At 54.5% G+C, this 15,960-nt stretch overlaps 6 protein-coding genes across 6 annotated transcripts; 3 read left to right on the top strand and 3 right to left on the bottom strand.

Annotated features, from left to right (window-relative positions):
- Nucleotides 1-440: 440 nt before the first annotated feature.
- J7T54_002180 (Eukaryotic translation initiation factor 4E type-like protein) lies at nt 441-1,554 on the top strand (the record flags this gene model as incomplete). Its single annotated transcript, XM_051504790.1, has 3 exons — nt 441-469; nt 521-1,330; nt 1,386-1,554. The coding sequence occupies 3 exons, from the start codon at nt 441-443 to the stop codon at nt 1,552-1,554; spliced, it is 1,008 nt and encodes a 335-aa protein (XP_051363874.1).
- Nucleotides 1,555-1,978: 424 nt separating this feature from the next.
- On the bottom strand, nt 1,979-3,595 carry J7T54_002181 (uncharacterized protein; the record flags this gene model as incomplete). The annotated part of the gene is made up of 1 exon (XM_051504791.1): nt 1,979-3,595. The coding sequence occupies one exon, from the start codon at nt 3,593-3,595 to the stop codon at nt 1,979-1,981; it is 1,617 nt and encodes a 538-aa protein (XP_051363875.1).
- Nucleotides 3,596-3,895: 300 nt separating this feature from the next.
- J7T54_002182 (U3 small nucleolar RNA-associated protein-like protein) lies at nt 3,896-6,631 on the bottom strand (the record flags this gene model as incomplete). Its single annotated transcript, XM_051504792.1, has 1 exon — nt 3,896-6,631. One exon carries the CDS (start codon nt 6,629-6,631, stop codon nt 3,896-3,898), a length of 2,736 nt encoding a protein of 911 aa, XP_051363876.1.
- Nucleotides 6,632-6,880: 249 nt separating this feature from the next.
- J7T54_002183 (uncharacterized protein) lies at nt 6,881-8,656 on the top strand (the record flags this gene model as incomplete). The annotated part of the gene is made up of 5 exons (XM_051504793.1): nt 6,881-6,916; nt 6,978-7,327; nt 7,452-7,532; nt 7,582-7,768; nt 7,934-8,656. 5 exons carry the CDS (start codon nt 6,881-6,883, stop codon nt 8,654-8,656), a joined length of 1,377 nt encoding a protein of 458 aa, XP_051363877.1.
- Nucleotides 8,657-8,892: 236 nt separating this feature from the next.
- On the bottom strand, nt 8,893-11,637 carry J7T54_002184 (DNA replication licensing factor-like protein; the record flags this gene model as incomplete). Its single annotated transcript, XM_051504795.1, has 5 exons — nt 8,893-9,385; nt 9,434-10,839; nt 10,890-11,016; nt 11,074-11,345; nt 11,575-11,637. The coding sequence occupies 5 exons, from the start codon at nt 11,635-11,637 to the stop codon at nt 8,893-8,895; spliced, it is 2,361 nt and encodes a 786-aa protein (XP_051363878.1).
- Nucleotides 11,638-11,804: 167 nt separating this feature from the next.
- On the top strand, nt 11,805-15,290 carry J7T54_002185 (Vacuolar protein sorting-associated protein-like protein; the record flags this gene model as incomplete). The annotated part of the gene is made up of 4 exons (XM_051504796.1): nt 11,805-11,906; nt 11,956-12,004; nt 12,115-14,986; nt 15,038-15,290. 4 exons carry the CDS (start codon nt 11,805-11,807, stop codon nt 15,288-15,290), a joined length of 3,276 nt encoding a protein of 1,091 aa, XP_051363879.1.
- Nucleotides 15,291-15,960: the final 670 nt, after the last annotated feature.

Consider the following 15,960-nt stretch of genomic DNA (forward strand, 5'->3'; position numbering starts at 1 on the left):
CACCTCTCTGTCTAGCAACTCGACTCTCGACACTCAACTATTCACACGAACGCTCGAACTCACCACGCCACCGCCCGTATAATTCATCTACCAGCTTATTTGTATCAAGAGAGCGCAACGCCAGCTTTTGGAAAAGCGATAGAAAATCCCATCGTCAAGCGTCCGCCTATTCATTGCAAACGCCCCCTCTACTCCTACCAGACCACAACGCCCGTTCCTCGTCCACGCGACGTGTGTATCAACAAGCACGATATTTCTTAATCTCGCGACAGCCCCGGGGCACGACGTTACCACAGACCTGTTCGATACCCCTCCGGAAAATACAGCATCAAGAAGAACCTTCGCTAGCCGTTCTCTCGCCGTGACAACCACCTGACCTGCCGCCCGTACCGTAATAGCAATACCTCTATATCTCCTCTGAGGACCAGCCACTCGCCTTCATGGATAATTTATGGACCCGTCGAGCAAAGTAAGCGGCGTCCTTGTCAGCCGTTTCTTTCCGTGGCTGACCTTTTGCTAGCACCGGTAAACTCTCACTGACCACAAATTCTGGTCCCAACGGCGCCTCCAACGAACCATCCTCTTCCCGCAACGCATCTTTTGCCAAGCGCGCGGGCGGCGACAATGCATCGTCCCTGCGCCCGGGGCCCCTCAGTGCTACAACACCTGGTGGAGGGCTGACCTCGCCAACGGGCGCATCCAGCGCTTTTGGCCTGGGCTCAGGCGCATTTGCTTCCTTTGGCTCTGCGAAGACGCCCAAGTCCGGAGGTAATCCTTTCGACACGGCCATGGGCACGGCGGCACCCAAGCCCGGCGTCGTAAAAGACGCCAAGCCAATCGGCAAGACTCCCAGCATGGCCTCGATCTCTGAGGCTAGATCTCTCGACGGTACAGTGCCCACTTTACATCTGCTCATAGATTCATGGACCTTCTGGTATCGTCCACCCATCTCCAAGGCGCATGGGTACATTGAATATGAGCATACGTTGCATCCTATTGCAACGGTTCGAGCGGCGGAAGAGTTTTGGGATGTATATGAGCACCTGAAGCGCCCTTCGACGCTGCCCGTGGTATCGGATTATCATCTCTTCAAAAAGGATATCCGGCCGATTTGGGAGGACGATGTCAACAAGAAAGGTGGCAAGTGGGTGGTGAGGCTGAAGAAGGGTGTGGCTGATCGTTACTGGGAAGACCTCCTCTTGGCGCTCATTGGCGATCAGTTCTTCGAGGCGGGCGAGGACGTATGCGGCGCCGTGCTCAGTGTCCGAAATGGCGAAGATATTTTGAGTATCTGGACCAAGACGGACGGTGGCCGCGTGCTCAAGATTCGGTAAGCCGCCCATGTGCATGGTTGGCATGATGCACAAACTGACTGACCCATCCAGCGAACTCATGAAGCACATTCTCAAGCTGCCCGCCAACACGCGCGTCGAGTTTCGAAGTCACGACTCGAGCATCCAACAACGCACAGCCCTCGACGAGCAGCGCCGTGAGAATCAGAAGGCCAGAGAGGCCAACCCTGAGAAGCGGCCTGCGAGAAGTGAGATGAACTAGGCCGAGCCCATCCGCGCTCTCCACCTCCACGAAAGGAGCTTCCTCTAAAGGTCCTCCTTTCCAACGCCTGCAATCACCCTCACGCGCGACCTTGTTTTTTTTTTTGTTTTTGTTTTTTTGCTTGATCATTGTATACTACTGGTCTCGTGCATCTCGAGATTTGCACGCCACCCTTCCTGTACCGTTGGCACGCATTCATTGTCAGGTCATTGTAGGGCGGCGTATGATTTTGCATGCATGCATTGCTGGGATGAAAGGTCTGAGAAGAAGACCTGGTTTGATTTGGTATAAGGTGCTAAATGGGTGTTTCAGTAGCGCATTGACACGGAGGCACGGCGATACAGCGGTTTGATGCATACTCGAAGATATGACTTCCTCGTGTCCAATTGACATTGGTTGAAACATTTGTTCGCCGTCCAGCATCCTAAACTAGGCTTTTGTCTTTCCCCTTGCTGTCTCTTCTTCTCTCCCAGACTTGGAGATATGTCTCTCCTAGGTATAGCAGTTCCCTCTGTACCTTGTCCACGTAGAGATCCTGCGCCATGACCCACTCGCCCGTTGCCTTGTCCTTGAGCTGGACTTTCCACGTCTTCCTCTCCTCGCCTGTGTCCGCGACATCCTCGCGCGTCCGGACGGCCTCGTGCACAATGTTTGCCACGAGGTCGTACCATATTGGCTCGCCCGGCGGATGTTCGGCCGGATTGGGTTCCACGTAGGGCGACATGTCGAGGTTCCTGGCATCGAATGTGACAATAGTAGGGTTCCGTTCCGAGATGAACTTATTTTGCGAGAAGCGCTTCACATGGAAGACGAGGTAGGGCGGGAGCGGATGTAGCAGGCGATATCGTTTCCTCTGGGCGTGATGTTCCTGTGCACTCCGCCCGTCGTACTTACTTAAAATGGTGGTCAGGGGCACTTGGGGGATGATGTTCTTTTCGAGCTCATCCTGGAATAGCGGCGCCGACGGGAGGTCGAGAGTGAGAAACATGAACCGCGCAACGTCGACTTTGACGTCGGCAGCCTCCTCGAATCGCAGCCTGTCGCCCACATCCGCTCTTGCGGTGATTGTCTGTGATTCGACCTTGAGTTTCCCTTGGAATGTCCGCTGGATCATGGACGACCCAGGTTTGGTTTTCGAGCCACCGAGACCGAGATGCAGGTTGTTCAAGAACCACGAGAGAAAGTCCACCGGATCGGACTGTGCCGTCAGGGTGAACTTTTTGTTGGATCGGAGGGACACCTCCTGGAGCAGCTCGTGGGGGGAGACGTGCGCCTTGAAGGCCCGCGGATTCCAGATTTTGCGAAAGAGGATGCTGCAGCGCCTGACGAGCTCTGTTTTAGAAGAGAAATTCTCCAGTAAGAAGTAATTCCGCAGAGGCGCGACATGCGAAAGTGCTTGTACCACGACGTTGAGATAGTCGTTCTCCTTGATATTGTTCATGCCCACGAACCCTGGACTATACTCCTTTCCATCGAGGGTGCGACTCGTCTTGGAGACGCGGTCGAGATCTCGCGCGTCTTCCTTTGTGTATGTGGGATCGGCGACATATTTGATGTCATCAAGGGCTTTGCTCTTGACCTCGTATCCTTCGGGCAGGACAAAGACTCGCTGTGTTTCGAGGTTGATGTAGACGTGGTGATCTTCATCCAGGGAGTGGATGTACGCGTAACTCTTTGGTCCTCGTCCTTGGAAATACTTGCCGCAGACGAGGCAGGCATACACATTGATGTTGGATAGCGATATCGAACAAAGCTTCTCAAAGTCAAAGTCCAGAACCTGGCGGTGGATTGTGTCTAGGTAGAGGTCTGCGTAGCCGTCTGTCGGTGCAGCTTGGCGAACGGGTGCCGGCGCTGATAGCTCGTCGTCGAGCTCATTTTCTTCGTCATCTTCCCCCTTTGACGCGCCGTTGGTCGGTTTGTCTTCCTTCGGTGTCGGGCCGTCGAGAGGCGAGTCTAGGTCGTCGAATCGCGAACGTTTGGACGCGGGTGACGCGACGCCGCTGAGGTCTTCGAGCGCCTCGAAGGCATGGCGCTTAGCCATATTTTCCACTCAATCGACAAGCTTCGTAATATGATATTTGCGCAAGGTAAGGTTCGGCTGCTGGCGGGATTGACGAAGCAGTTGATGGATGATTGCGAACGGCAAGACTGAAGAAAATATTGGATCGTCATCGCTGTGGGGCACGCCTTTCAACGCCAAATCTCGGGGCAAGCTTGCTACTTTAATTTGTGAACTTCGTCTACTGAACTGAGGGAGTAATTACGGTTGATTCGCCATTTGGAATGTATCGAAGATGTGTTACTGCACGTGAAATTTCCGTTTCAGCAACATTCTATCTGTCTAGCCAGCCATGATGGTGTCCTGCCTAGCCTCTTGCATCAATGCATCTTCTCCATCCTCCAGCGCCGGCGCAAGACTATCCATTTCCTGCAGGGTATATTCCACCAGGTAACTCTCGTCTACGAGTTCCTCCAAGCGCTTGTAGTGTCTCTCAGTGTATACTTTCAATGCTTGCAGGACATCCTTGAGGCTCTGCTGACCACGCGCACCCCTGACGGACAAGCTAGAGAACTTGGAAGCTGGGTAGCTGCGGACTAACGTCCAGAGGATTTTCTGAGCAACGGGCGCCGTGCGTGCATTGGTGTTCCAGTCGCGCAAGCGTAGCAAAAGGAGGAAGATCTGCTCGTCTGACAATGTAGCCAGCACTTCATCGACAGCCTTGACGCCCGTCAAGCTACCCTCTTCCGGTGGGATCTTCGTCGTGACAGAGGTAAACAACGACAGCAGACGGCCTGGGTGATTGAGCTGCAACGCCAGCGCGATGGCTTCGCGGTAAGAACCTGCGTTCATGTGGTTCTGCAACTCTTGCTCCTGCTCCACCAGCTCGAGAGCCTTTTGCGAGGCAGCTGCTTGTGTCTCTGTACTGGTGTCTTTCCAAAAGGTCACTGTGGAATCACCACTGCCCGAGACGATGGCGTTGGTGTCGGGTTGGACAGTTATGGCCCAGACACGGTCCTCGTGATTATCCAACGTGCATTCGGTCTCCCCCGAGTTGGCATCCCATACCTTGACCAGACCATCGCCGCCGGCACTGACAAACTGCACTGGCCTTTTGCTCTTGTCGTTGTTGACGGGCATCTTCAGCCAGGCAACCTTCAAAACACTGTTCGAGTGCCCCTCGAACGTCCTAAGGCAGGTGAAGTCAGACAGGCTCCAGAGCTTGACTGTCTTGTCGCCGCTTCCGGTCAGAATCAGCCCTTTGCTCGTCACTGGCCCATCGTCGCCCTGAATAACGGGCATATTGGACGGCGAGAACTGCACGGACCAGACACCGCGCTTATGCCCGCGCAAAATGCCTTGGACCTCGCCTTCTGCTGTTGACCAGATCTTTACCGTCTTGTCCTGCGAGGCTGACGCAAACAGAACCCCTGTGTTTTGCACAGCGATGGCGTTGATGTCCTTGTCGTGTGCTTTGCGGGTGAAGGCGGATCGCATCGCGGTCTTCTGACCCTTCTCCTGGCGCTGTCGGGGAATTTCCCACTTCTTGATGGTCTGATCTTGCGAACCGGTGATGAGGAAGGCTGGAGGGTGGTTAAGAGGGTCAGTACGCGCGGCTGTTGACTCTGCAGGCATGGCCTTGGGCAGCGCGACGGCGCCTAGCGACTCAGCATGGCCCGAGAATGTCGCCCAGCACGTGTAGGACTTGTTATCCGAGTCCACACGCCAGACCTTGGCGGTGTTGTCCTTCGCTCCGGTCGCTATCCAGTGCCCAGACCAGTCCACATCGAGGGTAATGACGATCTCATCGTGACCCTTGAGGAGCGCAATATCCTGACCAAAATGCGACGCTGATGAGGGTGCCCAGGGATTCACCTCTGTTGTCGACGATTCGGACACTGACACTATGCGCACATCTTCCGAATTGGTAGCCAGTGCCATGAGTGACCGATCGGGCAACAAATAGGCCATGTCGATGATCTCGTCATGGGTTCCGGATATCCTTCGCATGGGGTCGATCTGTGTGAGTGTGGAAGCGTCGGTTTTCTTGGGCAGCTGGAAAAGGGACAGCGTGTGGTCGACCTGCACGCACAGAATGAAGGGCATACCAGGGCGATAGATGCCTGTGATGAATGCCTCTTCCTCGCTCCTGGCCGGCTGCTTTCCACTCAGTTCCTTTCCACTATCCGTCTCCCAGATGCGCAAGCATCCATTCGCGCCAGCGGACCATGTCAGCTCACCATTGTCGACGAAACCGGCACCCTCGACCAGCTCCAGACACGGGACAACCCTGCGAATCTTCCACGACTTGGCATCCCACCAAATGATCGTCTTGTCTCTGCTAGCAGACACAATAGCCTGCTGTTCCGGGGAATAGTCAAGGGCCTGTACGTCGGACACGTGCGAGTCGAGGTTGGCGATGCAGCTCCGTTTGTTAAGGTCCCACACTTTGACTTTGCCGTCCTGACTACCAGACACGAGCCTGAAGTGTGTCGTTTCTGATTCGACGTCGTCATCTTGCGCAACAGCCTCCTTGCGGCCGCCCTTCTTCGTCTTCCCCTTCTTTGAGGTCTGCTCAGCGCGCCCAGCAACGTCAAAGAATCGCAGTGCAGAAACTAGTACGGACGGGCCACGAAACGTGTGTGTGACAAACCCGCCTGCAATATCCCAGACCTTGATGCCTCCATCTGTACCACCGGTCGCTAGTAACGTGCTCGTGCGATCGACAGCAAGCACCACCACTGGGGTACCGTGCGGCTTCAACGTGCGCAACAACGTGGGCTCCAGAGTATCGTCCGATGCGCGCTTCAAAGCGAATATCCGCATGGATAGAGACCTCGAGCAAACGATGAGGTGTGAGCCCGAGGGTGTCAGTGTGAGCGTTGATATCGTTTCTCCATCGCCCTCAATTTGCGCCAAGTGCTTGCCAGTGGCGGGCTCAGTGAGAATCGCATCTTCGCCAATGGTGGTCGCTAAGATTTTGGCATTGTTGTCGATTGAGACAGAGCCTCCGGTGAATATCGGCCTCAGTACTCGATCGACATCGAATGTCGTCTTCAGAGGAGTTTTACTGGCCATGTTTGTCGTTCGACACGCCCTGGCGTTTGCGTCGTTTGAAAATTCGCCGGTGGTGATACTCAAGTCTGGAAACTTTTTCCCCAAATTGAGTTGCGCCTTCCGCGCGCGCGGAAACGTGCCGCGGATGACTCAGCACTTTCCATCTGGCAGCCTCACCATCGTGAAAGAGTCCGGATGTGTTCGTAGTATCCAGAACGATCATGCTTTCATCATCAGGAATTGAAATAACGGTCTTGATCTCATCTTGAAATGGGCATACAAGGCCCTCTGACGGCCCAGGCGCTGGTGAGTTCCGCTGTGCGATGCGCGATGCGCAAGTGAGCTTGATGCGCTGACGCGACCCCAGGGCCGTTCGCCGTATGATCAGGATGTTGTCTCAGGTGAAGGCGAGGTTGATCCAAATACGCCCAACCAGCAGTATGACTCGCGAGGTCGCCATATCAACCCTGAGACGAAGCGCATCAACCGCGACATTGTCAGAGCTCATAATGAAGTTATGCTGGTCGTCGGGGTTGCTGAGCCCGATAACCCCCATACTGCCTCCGAGCTTGAGGAAAAGCGCCAGCATTACGCATACGAAAGTCACCTTGGACAAAGGATGATATGGGCAACTAACCGATGCTTCGAAATGGTTGGCGTGTTTGGCGTCGCCGGGCTGAGGCAGAGACTACTGGTTAGCAAATCCGATGCACCCAAGTTTTACAAAACTAAGTCTTGCGCAGGTCTACAGCAAGTTCTCCCAAATCCCTTGCTACGAACTCTGGCATTCGAGGTGGGATCTTTCGCCTGTTCGTGATATGTTTCCTGGTGTCCCTTCTAGCTTATTGGCTCACTACATCGAACGCCGTTTCCTGCCTCCGTGGACGCCGTGGGAAAGCAGTAGCGGTGTCAAGGAGAAGATGTGAGCTTTACGGCGTTATTGATCTGAAAATACGATTGACACTGAACAGGGCTCGATATTGCTGGAAGTATCTTCAAATACATCTGGAACTATTCGCCATCTACCAAAGACTGGGCCTCGTCAGCAAATACCAGCTACTGCCTACGTGGCGTTTCTTCATACCGTTCACTCAAGACTCGCCTATTACGCCGATGCAATCGTTGACTGGATACACACCTTCGGCTATCATGCAATGGGTAAGCGGTGCGTTCATCTCGGCAGCCCCTGTTTTGGCGTGGGCCGCAATTCAGAGCTTATGGATCAGCCTGCGCCCTTTCTTCTGGGGTTCAATACTTCCTCACTTACCAAACCCTATGAGGGCCGGCAGAGGAATCGAGCCGCTCCCCCCGCCTGTGGCTCAGGAGACAGAAGTGACACCGCCTGAACAAGAAGAGCGGGCCGCGCAACCGGGAGCGGAAAGCGAAGCAGTGACCACCACTCCTTCCGGTGATGCCGAGGATCATAATCCAGCAAGCCCCGAGGGCGAACCGAACGAACCGCCTGTGCTCTCACGCAGGCAGAGCACGGTATCTGCCGGCATAAACAATGAATACGATAGTGACGACGATCTCCACGATGTTGTCAGTGCTACTCTGATCAGCTTCGATGTCGAGGCAACGGAGACAACAGACTTGCCCCAAGGGCTCTGGTCAGCCGAACTCCGACCTAGCACGGGGCCGGAGAACAGCAGAGTGCCCTTGGCGCCCACATATTTAGCCACAGAGCTGTCCAACTTACCCTCGGTCTTAGCAGCCAAGGTTCTTAGCTATTCTGCCATCAGAGTCGTCCTAGCCCCTGCTGAGGCCATGACTCTTCGTCTTATAGCCCGATCATTCTGCCTCCGCAATGGGCTCCCCGTGGACGGCATTCGGGGCATTGGCTTAATGCAGGGAGCGAACTTCACGTGGCTGGTCAACTTCTTATGCGTTGAATTGACTTGGCTTTCGCTGTCGGGCGAGGTATGGTCCGCCGCCAGTGCTATTTCGGCATGGCTGCATAAGTCTGAAGAAGAATGGAAAGACTTTGAAGGCAAGGAATGGGGAGACTGGTTGGGACCGTGGTACACGAGTGAGACGTACTGCTAGAGGTAGACATCCATCATTGTCATGACAAGGGTCTTCTGCGCCTGTACAAGTACGTATGCGCATCGGACACGGTATGGGCGGCGTCAGGCGTTCTGGATTGCAAGCAACAAGCATTTCAAATTGAATTCGCCCTATAATAGCAATTGTTTCGCCGTGGTTCTGAAGGCTGTTGATCACGACACATTCCAATACATCGATCATAGGATCGTCGACTACACAATCTCCTCGTCGTTCTATCAAGCGCCGTTCCTGTATATCTGCGCTCCCGAATGCCTATACATGATGGTATCTCTTTTCTGCAGAATGTTCAACGCCCTGTTTAGTGCTTGCTCACTGAAGCCCTTGCCCTCCACCATTTCCCTCCTCAATGTCGCTTGGCTGGTGCTCCAACCAATCGGCAACCTCCTCTTCAGCTCCATCTCCAGTCTATTGACCTCGTCGTTCAGCTCTCGGCTTCCCTGGTTGCTACCTTGGTTGACGGCGTCCATGGTGGAGCAGAGGAAGAGGCGTATAGCCTCGTCGACGTGCTCCTCGGTAGCAATGGGGGAGAGAGTCAACTTGGCCAGGGACTCTGTGATGCGGATGATAGCCTCGAGCTGACGGACGGTGATGGGAATAGACGAGCGGGTGTTGGCCTCCATTTCCGCGGCGTGAACTTGTCGACGGATGGAAACAAAGTGTGATGACAGCTTCTCTGAAGCTTCCGGGCTGAGACGGGGAGCACAGCGACTGGCAAAGGTTAGCATTCATTGTTCGGAAACAGGAAAGGAAACTCACGTCTTGCAGTATGTGAAGTATCGCTTCATCTTTTCCACAGAGATCTCCGCTTCAATCTCCTCTTCACGCTGCTCATTCGTGTGTAGACCCAGAACGTGTCTCGCCATAATCTTGTCCTTGTCGGTGGAGTGCTCGTCTCGAACGATAAAGATCATATCAAAACGGGACAAGATTGTGGTCTGGAAATCAATGTTTTCGCCCGGGGTCTTCATATCGTCGTAGCGACCAAAGATAGGGTTGGCAGCTGCAAGTACCGATGTTCTGGCGTTGAGGATCGTAGTGATACCAGCTTTGGCAATGGAGATGGTTTGCTGCTCCATTGCCTCGTGAATGGCCACGCGGTCTTCGTCTCTCATCTTGTCGAACTCGTCAATACACACGACGCCACCATCCGCAAGAACCATGGCGCCGCCTTCGAGGTAGAACTCACGGGTCGACGCATCACGCTGCACCGAAGCAGTCAGACCAGCTGCGGACGAACCCTTTCCGGATGTGTAGATGGCAGTAGGCGCGGCTCTCTCCACGAACTTGAGTAATTGTGACTTTGCAGTACCTGGATCACCAAGCAATAGCACATTGATGTCTCCACGCAGCTTCATCCCGTCCGGCAGGATCTTCTTGGAGCCGCCCAGCAACAGGCAGAGAATGGCCTTCTTGATGTCGCGATTGCCGTAGATTGAGGGGGCAATGCAGTCAGCCATGATGTTGTAAAGGTCAGGCCTCCGGCTAAGCTCCAAGAACTCCTGCTCTTCCTCGTCTGTGTACTGCAGACTTCTCTGAGATCGCTGGTCGTTATTGCCCGTGATGCCCACGGCTCTGAGATACGGTGTGCGGATAGCGACAGCGCCGCTGGTGGATGAATTCTTGGAGCCCTTGCTCTGGTAGATGGAGAAAATGCCCATGATGGTACATCTTGACCCGGGCACCACGCGGTTTGTGAGGTATCGATCGGCTGAGACTAGGACGTGACGCGGCAACTCTCCGACAGGCACCTGATCCGGAGCTTCCTGCAGCTTGATGATTTGCTGGTCGACGAATTTGGACTTCTCATGTAGAACGAAATAGGGATCCATGGGGCAGTTCGTGTCCGGGTCTCCTGGCTTCCGCGACCGACCGCAAGTTCTCGGCAGGGTGACGCCTGTAAATCCGCCAAGTATGGGCAGGGACGTTTGGTGACCACAACTCCGACATTGCAGGTGAAGCTCAGTGGCCTTGGAGGACATGACCGAGGCACCAATTACAATGCCAGGCACGCGGACAAGGCGTGAGATCTTCACGGAGTCGAGATCACGAATCGATACATCTTGGGCGTCGGAATGAATGAGAAGTTGGTGTGCGGGCACCTGGGCCTTGGGCTCGTGAGGGAAGAGAATCCGGTGGGTTTCTTTCCGCAATGCTGCTTCGAACTGAAAACACATTAGATGTTGCCCGAAGCCTTCGGAGTATACACACGCACCAAGGGGATGACCTCTGTTGGCTCAGAGATGAGCTTGCCCGCGAGGTCCTCGCTGTATGTGATGAGGTCTGTGATGTTGATGTCGCAATAGTATTGTTGGAGGAGTGCATTCTCCCTCAATTGGTCTCTGTACACGGCGCGTCAGACCATTGTATGTCCAGCGGACGCATGAAGATTCTCTTACCGATAAATGTAGTTATTATCGATGCGAAAATCCCGGATGAAGGCTTCGAGGCCATTTTGAATTTCCGTGCGGGCAGAGGCGTCTTCCTCAAAGCTCGGCTGCCAGGTGCGAGTCGTGTACACTGAGGCACGATCCATGATGCCGAATTGCCAAAATACGTTCAGAAGAGCAAAGGCGATGTTCGCTTGCAGTTGAGCTTTGTCAGAGGGGTTGAGGGGCTCGCCAGATTCCCAGTCCAGGGAGATGCAGATCTCCGCGATGGAAACGCGTCCCTAGTCTAGGCGCGTTAAGTGGTTGCAGGACGAACGCGTCGCGCTAGTCCCTGTGGGGCTTGGTGCTGGCTGGACTTTGTCTGCGTCACGTGGTAAATATCCGGTTAAACCGCGGTCACGGCTGCATGGTGCTCAGACAACAGAGGTAAGGTACGTACCTGACCTGGCAAGGAGCTGTAGCTTGGCGTCCGAGTCGTAAGCTAGGCGCAGGTGGCAGAATGGTCCTAACAACGACCTCCAGCTTGACAAGTTCTAGAGACGTCTCCTTATTGAAGATAGAGCACCTCTGCATGTCGCCGTAGGCTTTGACCGATTGTGTGAGAGCGCACTCGACTTTCCCCCAATTCTGCATCTATCAGCAATGATATCTCGATAGCCTGCGAACCTGGCCGCCAACGTCGATGTCGGCATATAGCGACTTGTGATCGCGAAGCCCAACACCCGAGCCACGCCGCAAACATGTTCTCTTCGCCTACCGGAGCAAAATCGACAGGAAACATCGCAGCCCTGTCCTCTTCGCCGGGAGGCCGCTCAGAGTATCCATTTCCGGCCCACGCGCAAGTCACCTTCGCTAGCGAGAGCGCTCAAGACTAACTTGTGGCAGAGGCAGGGGCCGCTCAACGTCCAGGAGGAGCTCGACAGCTTCCTCTATTCGCTCTGTCGGTGAGACTTTCGATAGCTCGAGTGGTTTCAAGGATGCGATGCACGAATCTGGGCAGAATGGTACAGTTCGCGATCATGTAGTGCCAACTGCGCTGACGCTCCCCAGCTATCTCGACCTTGTTGCAACCGCCAATAATCCGCACTGGTCTGTCCGGTTTGACATCATCAGCCTCTAACGTACACAAGCCGCCGACAACCCGAGATATTCCGCCTGTCACCTTGACAAACATTGAGCATGTCGAGTCGGAAGAATTCGCGCCATACCTGAGCCAATTCGGAGCCCTGCATGAACAGTTGAAACGGATCAAAGAGAGCGAATCTGAGGCATCGTCAAGCCGAAAGGGTAGTCGTCATGACGAGAGTGGGGAAGCAAGCGGTGGCGACGGGCTCTTGCGGCCAGGTGGTCGCTCTAGCATGACGAGAAAGGGTTCCGCGGCCTCGCTATCATCCTTGAATTCGAACGAGGCGCCTAGCCCGGTGCGGAGGTCAAGCTCGAGTTTCGGACGAAGAGCTGCCCAAGGACCGCCGCCCTTGTCTACGATTCCGACGGTATATTTTGACGAGGACTTTCACCTCGAGAATCCGAGAACGTTTGACGTGGTGAGCGAACGGTCTGAGGTGATTCGACCATCGCAGAACGAAAACGACAACAAGACGAGTCTCGACGGGGACGCGGCTGCGCCCCGAAAGGCCCTCGCGACCAATGCGATCCTGCAGGAGAAGCTTTCGTGGTACATGGACACCATCGAGGTGCATCTGATCAACTCGATATCGACCGCTTCGACGACATTCTTCACAGCGCTGGGTTCATTGAAGGAACTACACTCCGAGGCTGCCGATTCCGTACAGCGCATCAAGGCGTTGAGACTGGAGCTGGAGGCTTTGGACAAGGAGATTGTAACCCAGGGCTTGGACATTGTCAAGAAGCGTCAACGTCAAGAGAATCTGCGTCAATTGAATGGCGCTGTCTTGCAGTTAAGGCTGATCGTTGACGGGGTAGCCGACTGCGAGACTCTTGTCGAGAAAGGCGAGGTCGACAAAGCTCTGGACAGCATCGACTCTCTGGAGTACCTAATTGCAGGAGAGCGCGAGACCTCGCAGATTCTGGCGGAAGATGTAACTCTGCGAGATTTGAGGGGCGCGACTGCGCTGCAAGGCGTCAATGCCGACTTGATGACGTTGCGAATGCGTGTGGGCAAGGCGTACGAGGCTCAATTTGTCAATGTGCTATTAGGCGATCTCAAGAAACACATGGAGTCGGTGTCTTCAACAGAGATACTACTCCGATGGAGCCACGCCGCCTCGAGAGCGAGAGGTGGCCACGCCAGATCGCCATCAAACTTTCCAAGCTACCTGACAGGGACAGAAGAGCTGAAGCGACAGTTGGCACCCACGATCAAAGGTCTCGATCGCGCGCAACATGTCGCTGCGGCTGCCATCATCTATCGAGAGATTGCGTTAAAGGAGATCCGTAACCTCATTCGACGGCCGTTACCCAGCTCCAGTGACGACGACAACGAATCCATGATGTCGGTATCGACCGCTGCTAGCGGAGGGCGGGTTCGCTCAAGCCAAGAAAAATCGTCGATTCTTGCGAGAAATCTGCGCGCATTGGGTCCAGACGAGGCCGAAGAACTGTTGGCGACAATCTACGTGGGCGTCACAGAAACGCTACGCAGACTAACGACCCAAACCAAGGTTATCCTCGACATTGCCAGCTCGCTGTCGGCGGCGCCAAACGGGGATGGGCTCAAGTCTCCGCCTTCTAGGTCGCCGATATCGAGTCCACGGCTAGATCGAAACATGCCTCCATTTAGCGGGTTCCAATTACAAGAAGAGCTGCACAAAACGCTCGACGTTGCGAATTTGCTAGGGCAAGCGGTGGACGTGGCCATTGACAAGATTGTCAAGGTACTCAAAGTGAGGAACGAACAGGCCGGAAACCTGCCCCTCGACTTCTTCCTACGGTATTTCACGATGAACCTCTACTTTGCGAACGAGTGTGAGGCCATCTCGGGCCGCAGCGGCACTGCCCTGAAAAATGTGGTTAATAGCCACATCAAGGACTTTGTGCAGAAAACCAGGGATACCGAGATGCAGAAGCTTGCACAGGGGATGGAGTCGGATCAGTGGAACGCCAAGGACTTTAGCGACGAGAATGCTGAGCTCCTGGGGCAGCTGCTCGAGGCCAGTACCCAAGACCCGGCGGCGTGGTCGGAGAGGACCAAGATATGGGTGCCATATCACGAGATTGAGAAGGCCGAGCGAGAGAGTAGTGCTGCTTCTACGGAGCCGAATGGCACTGGCAAGGACAAGGGGCGCACGGCAATCATTGACTCCGAGAAGTTTGTGCTCCCTTCGTCGGCCATCCTCTGCATGCAGGGCACCGCGCAATTTCTGCACTTGATTGCGGGCATCCCTTCTATGACCACAGACATTGCTTCGTCACTGGTGGCTTATCTGCAGCTGTTCAACTCACGCTGTACCCAGCTCATTCTAGGAGCGGGCGCGACGCGTTCTGCTGGGTTGAAGAACATTACATCGAAACACCTGGCATTGGCCGCGCAAGCACTATCATTTATCTCGACTCTCATACCCCATGTTCGCGAGTTTGTGCGTCGCCACGCAGGCTCTGGCGCGGGTGTGTCGTCCGTCATGGGTGAGTTTGACAAGGTGCGGAGACTGCTGCAAGAACACCAGGACAGTATCCACCAGAAGCTGGTAGACATTATGAGCGGGCGTGCGTCGGTCCACGCAAAGGGTATGAGGAGCATCGAGTGGGACAAGCAGGTCGATGGCATACATCCGTACATGGAGACGCTATGCAAGGAGACGAGCACATTACACCGGGTCCTCACGAAGCACCTCCCGGAGACGTCCATCCTCATGATCATGGGACCCGTGTTTGGCAGCTACAAGGAACAACTAGGGGCAGCTCTCAAGGCTGCGAACCCGAAGACACAAGAGGGCCATCAGAGGTGAGTGATCAAGCCAAGCCTTGGGTCATGGTCGCTAACATAGACAAACAGCATGATACGCGATGTCGAGTTCTTTACAACCAAGCTAGGCAAGGTGGATGGCTTTGGCGATGCTGGCGAGAGCCTACTCAGCGTCGCCAAAACCAAGGAAGTCAAGGCTGCGGAGCCCCTTCCCTCCCCGGCTGAGGAGGAGAAGTCGCCGGAAAAGGGGTCGTCGTCGGCTGACATGGACTCGTCTGATCCTGCTGAGGAAGAGATTGCGACAAAGGACCTTGACCAAGGGACTACGACGGTTGAGAGTTGAGCGCCACCACAGAGTTGGCGCGCGTCAACCGCCGTGGGGTTGAATATGGGGGTGACGCTGTTAGCGTAGACCTTCTTTGTGACCACCGACCAGCACCGCTCGTTATCACGACGTGGTGTGTATGACCGCGGTGTGTATGACTTGATTCGGCAAGGGAAGCTGGCCATGAGAATGCCGTTTCACGTTTTGTTTTTTAGAATCATAGAAGCGGAAAGCGCGCGACATTTGCAATGCATATAAGCTCACTTCAGGGCCTCGAATATGGTGCCACGTCTTTCCGCCGCCTATTACTTTGTCACACACGACAGTGACCAGCGCATCGTACGAAAGAGGGGTGAAAAGCGTCGTGTGACAATGAACACGGGGTCGAGGACACACAGCTGCTGCTGCTGCAGCAGATGCTGTATTTATTATTACTAACTGACGATTATCATGCAATCTGGTACGTACTTTGGCCCTAGTGTCGATTGAGTTCAGAACACGAGAAGAGCAGACATCGAAGCTTCATCGCCGATAACGATAGTGCGATATTATTGAAAAAAGAAAACTGGAGCGATGTGACTAGCAAGCACTGATGCTGCCACACACCTCGAGTCAACAGTGTCATGCTAGAGCTTGTCTTCATGGGACAGTATCGCCAGGCTCGAAATACTGTGATCTCGGACCGTGT

The sequence above is a fragment of the Emericellopsis cladophorae genome (genome assembly GCF_022114955.1).
Source record: "Emericellopsis cladophorae strain MUM 19.33 chromosome Unknown NODE_10_length_638493_cov_120_236322, whole genome shotgun sequence".
Classification (NCBI taxonomy): Eukaryota; Fungi; Ascomycota; class Sordariomycetes; order Hypocreales; family Bionectriaceae; genus Emericellopsis; species Emericellopsis cladophorae.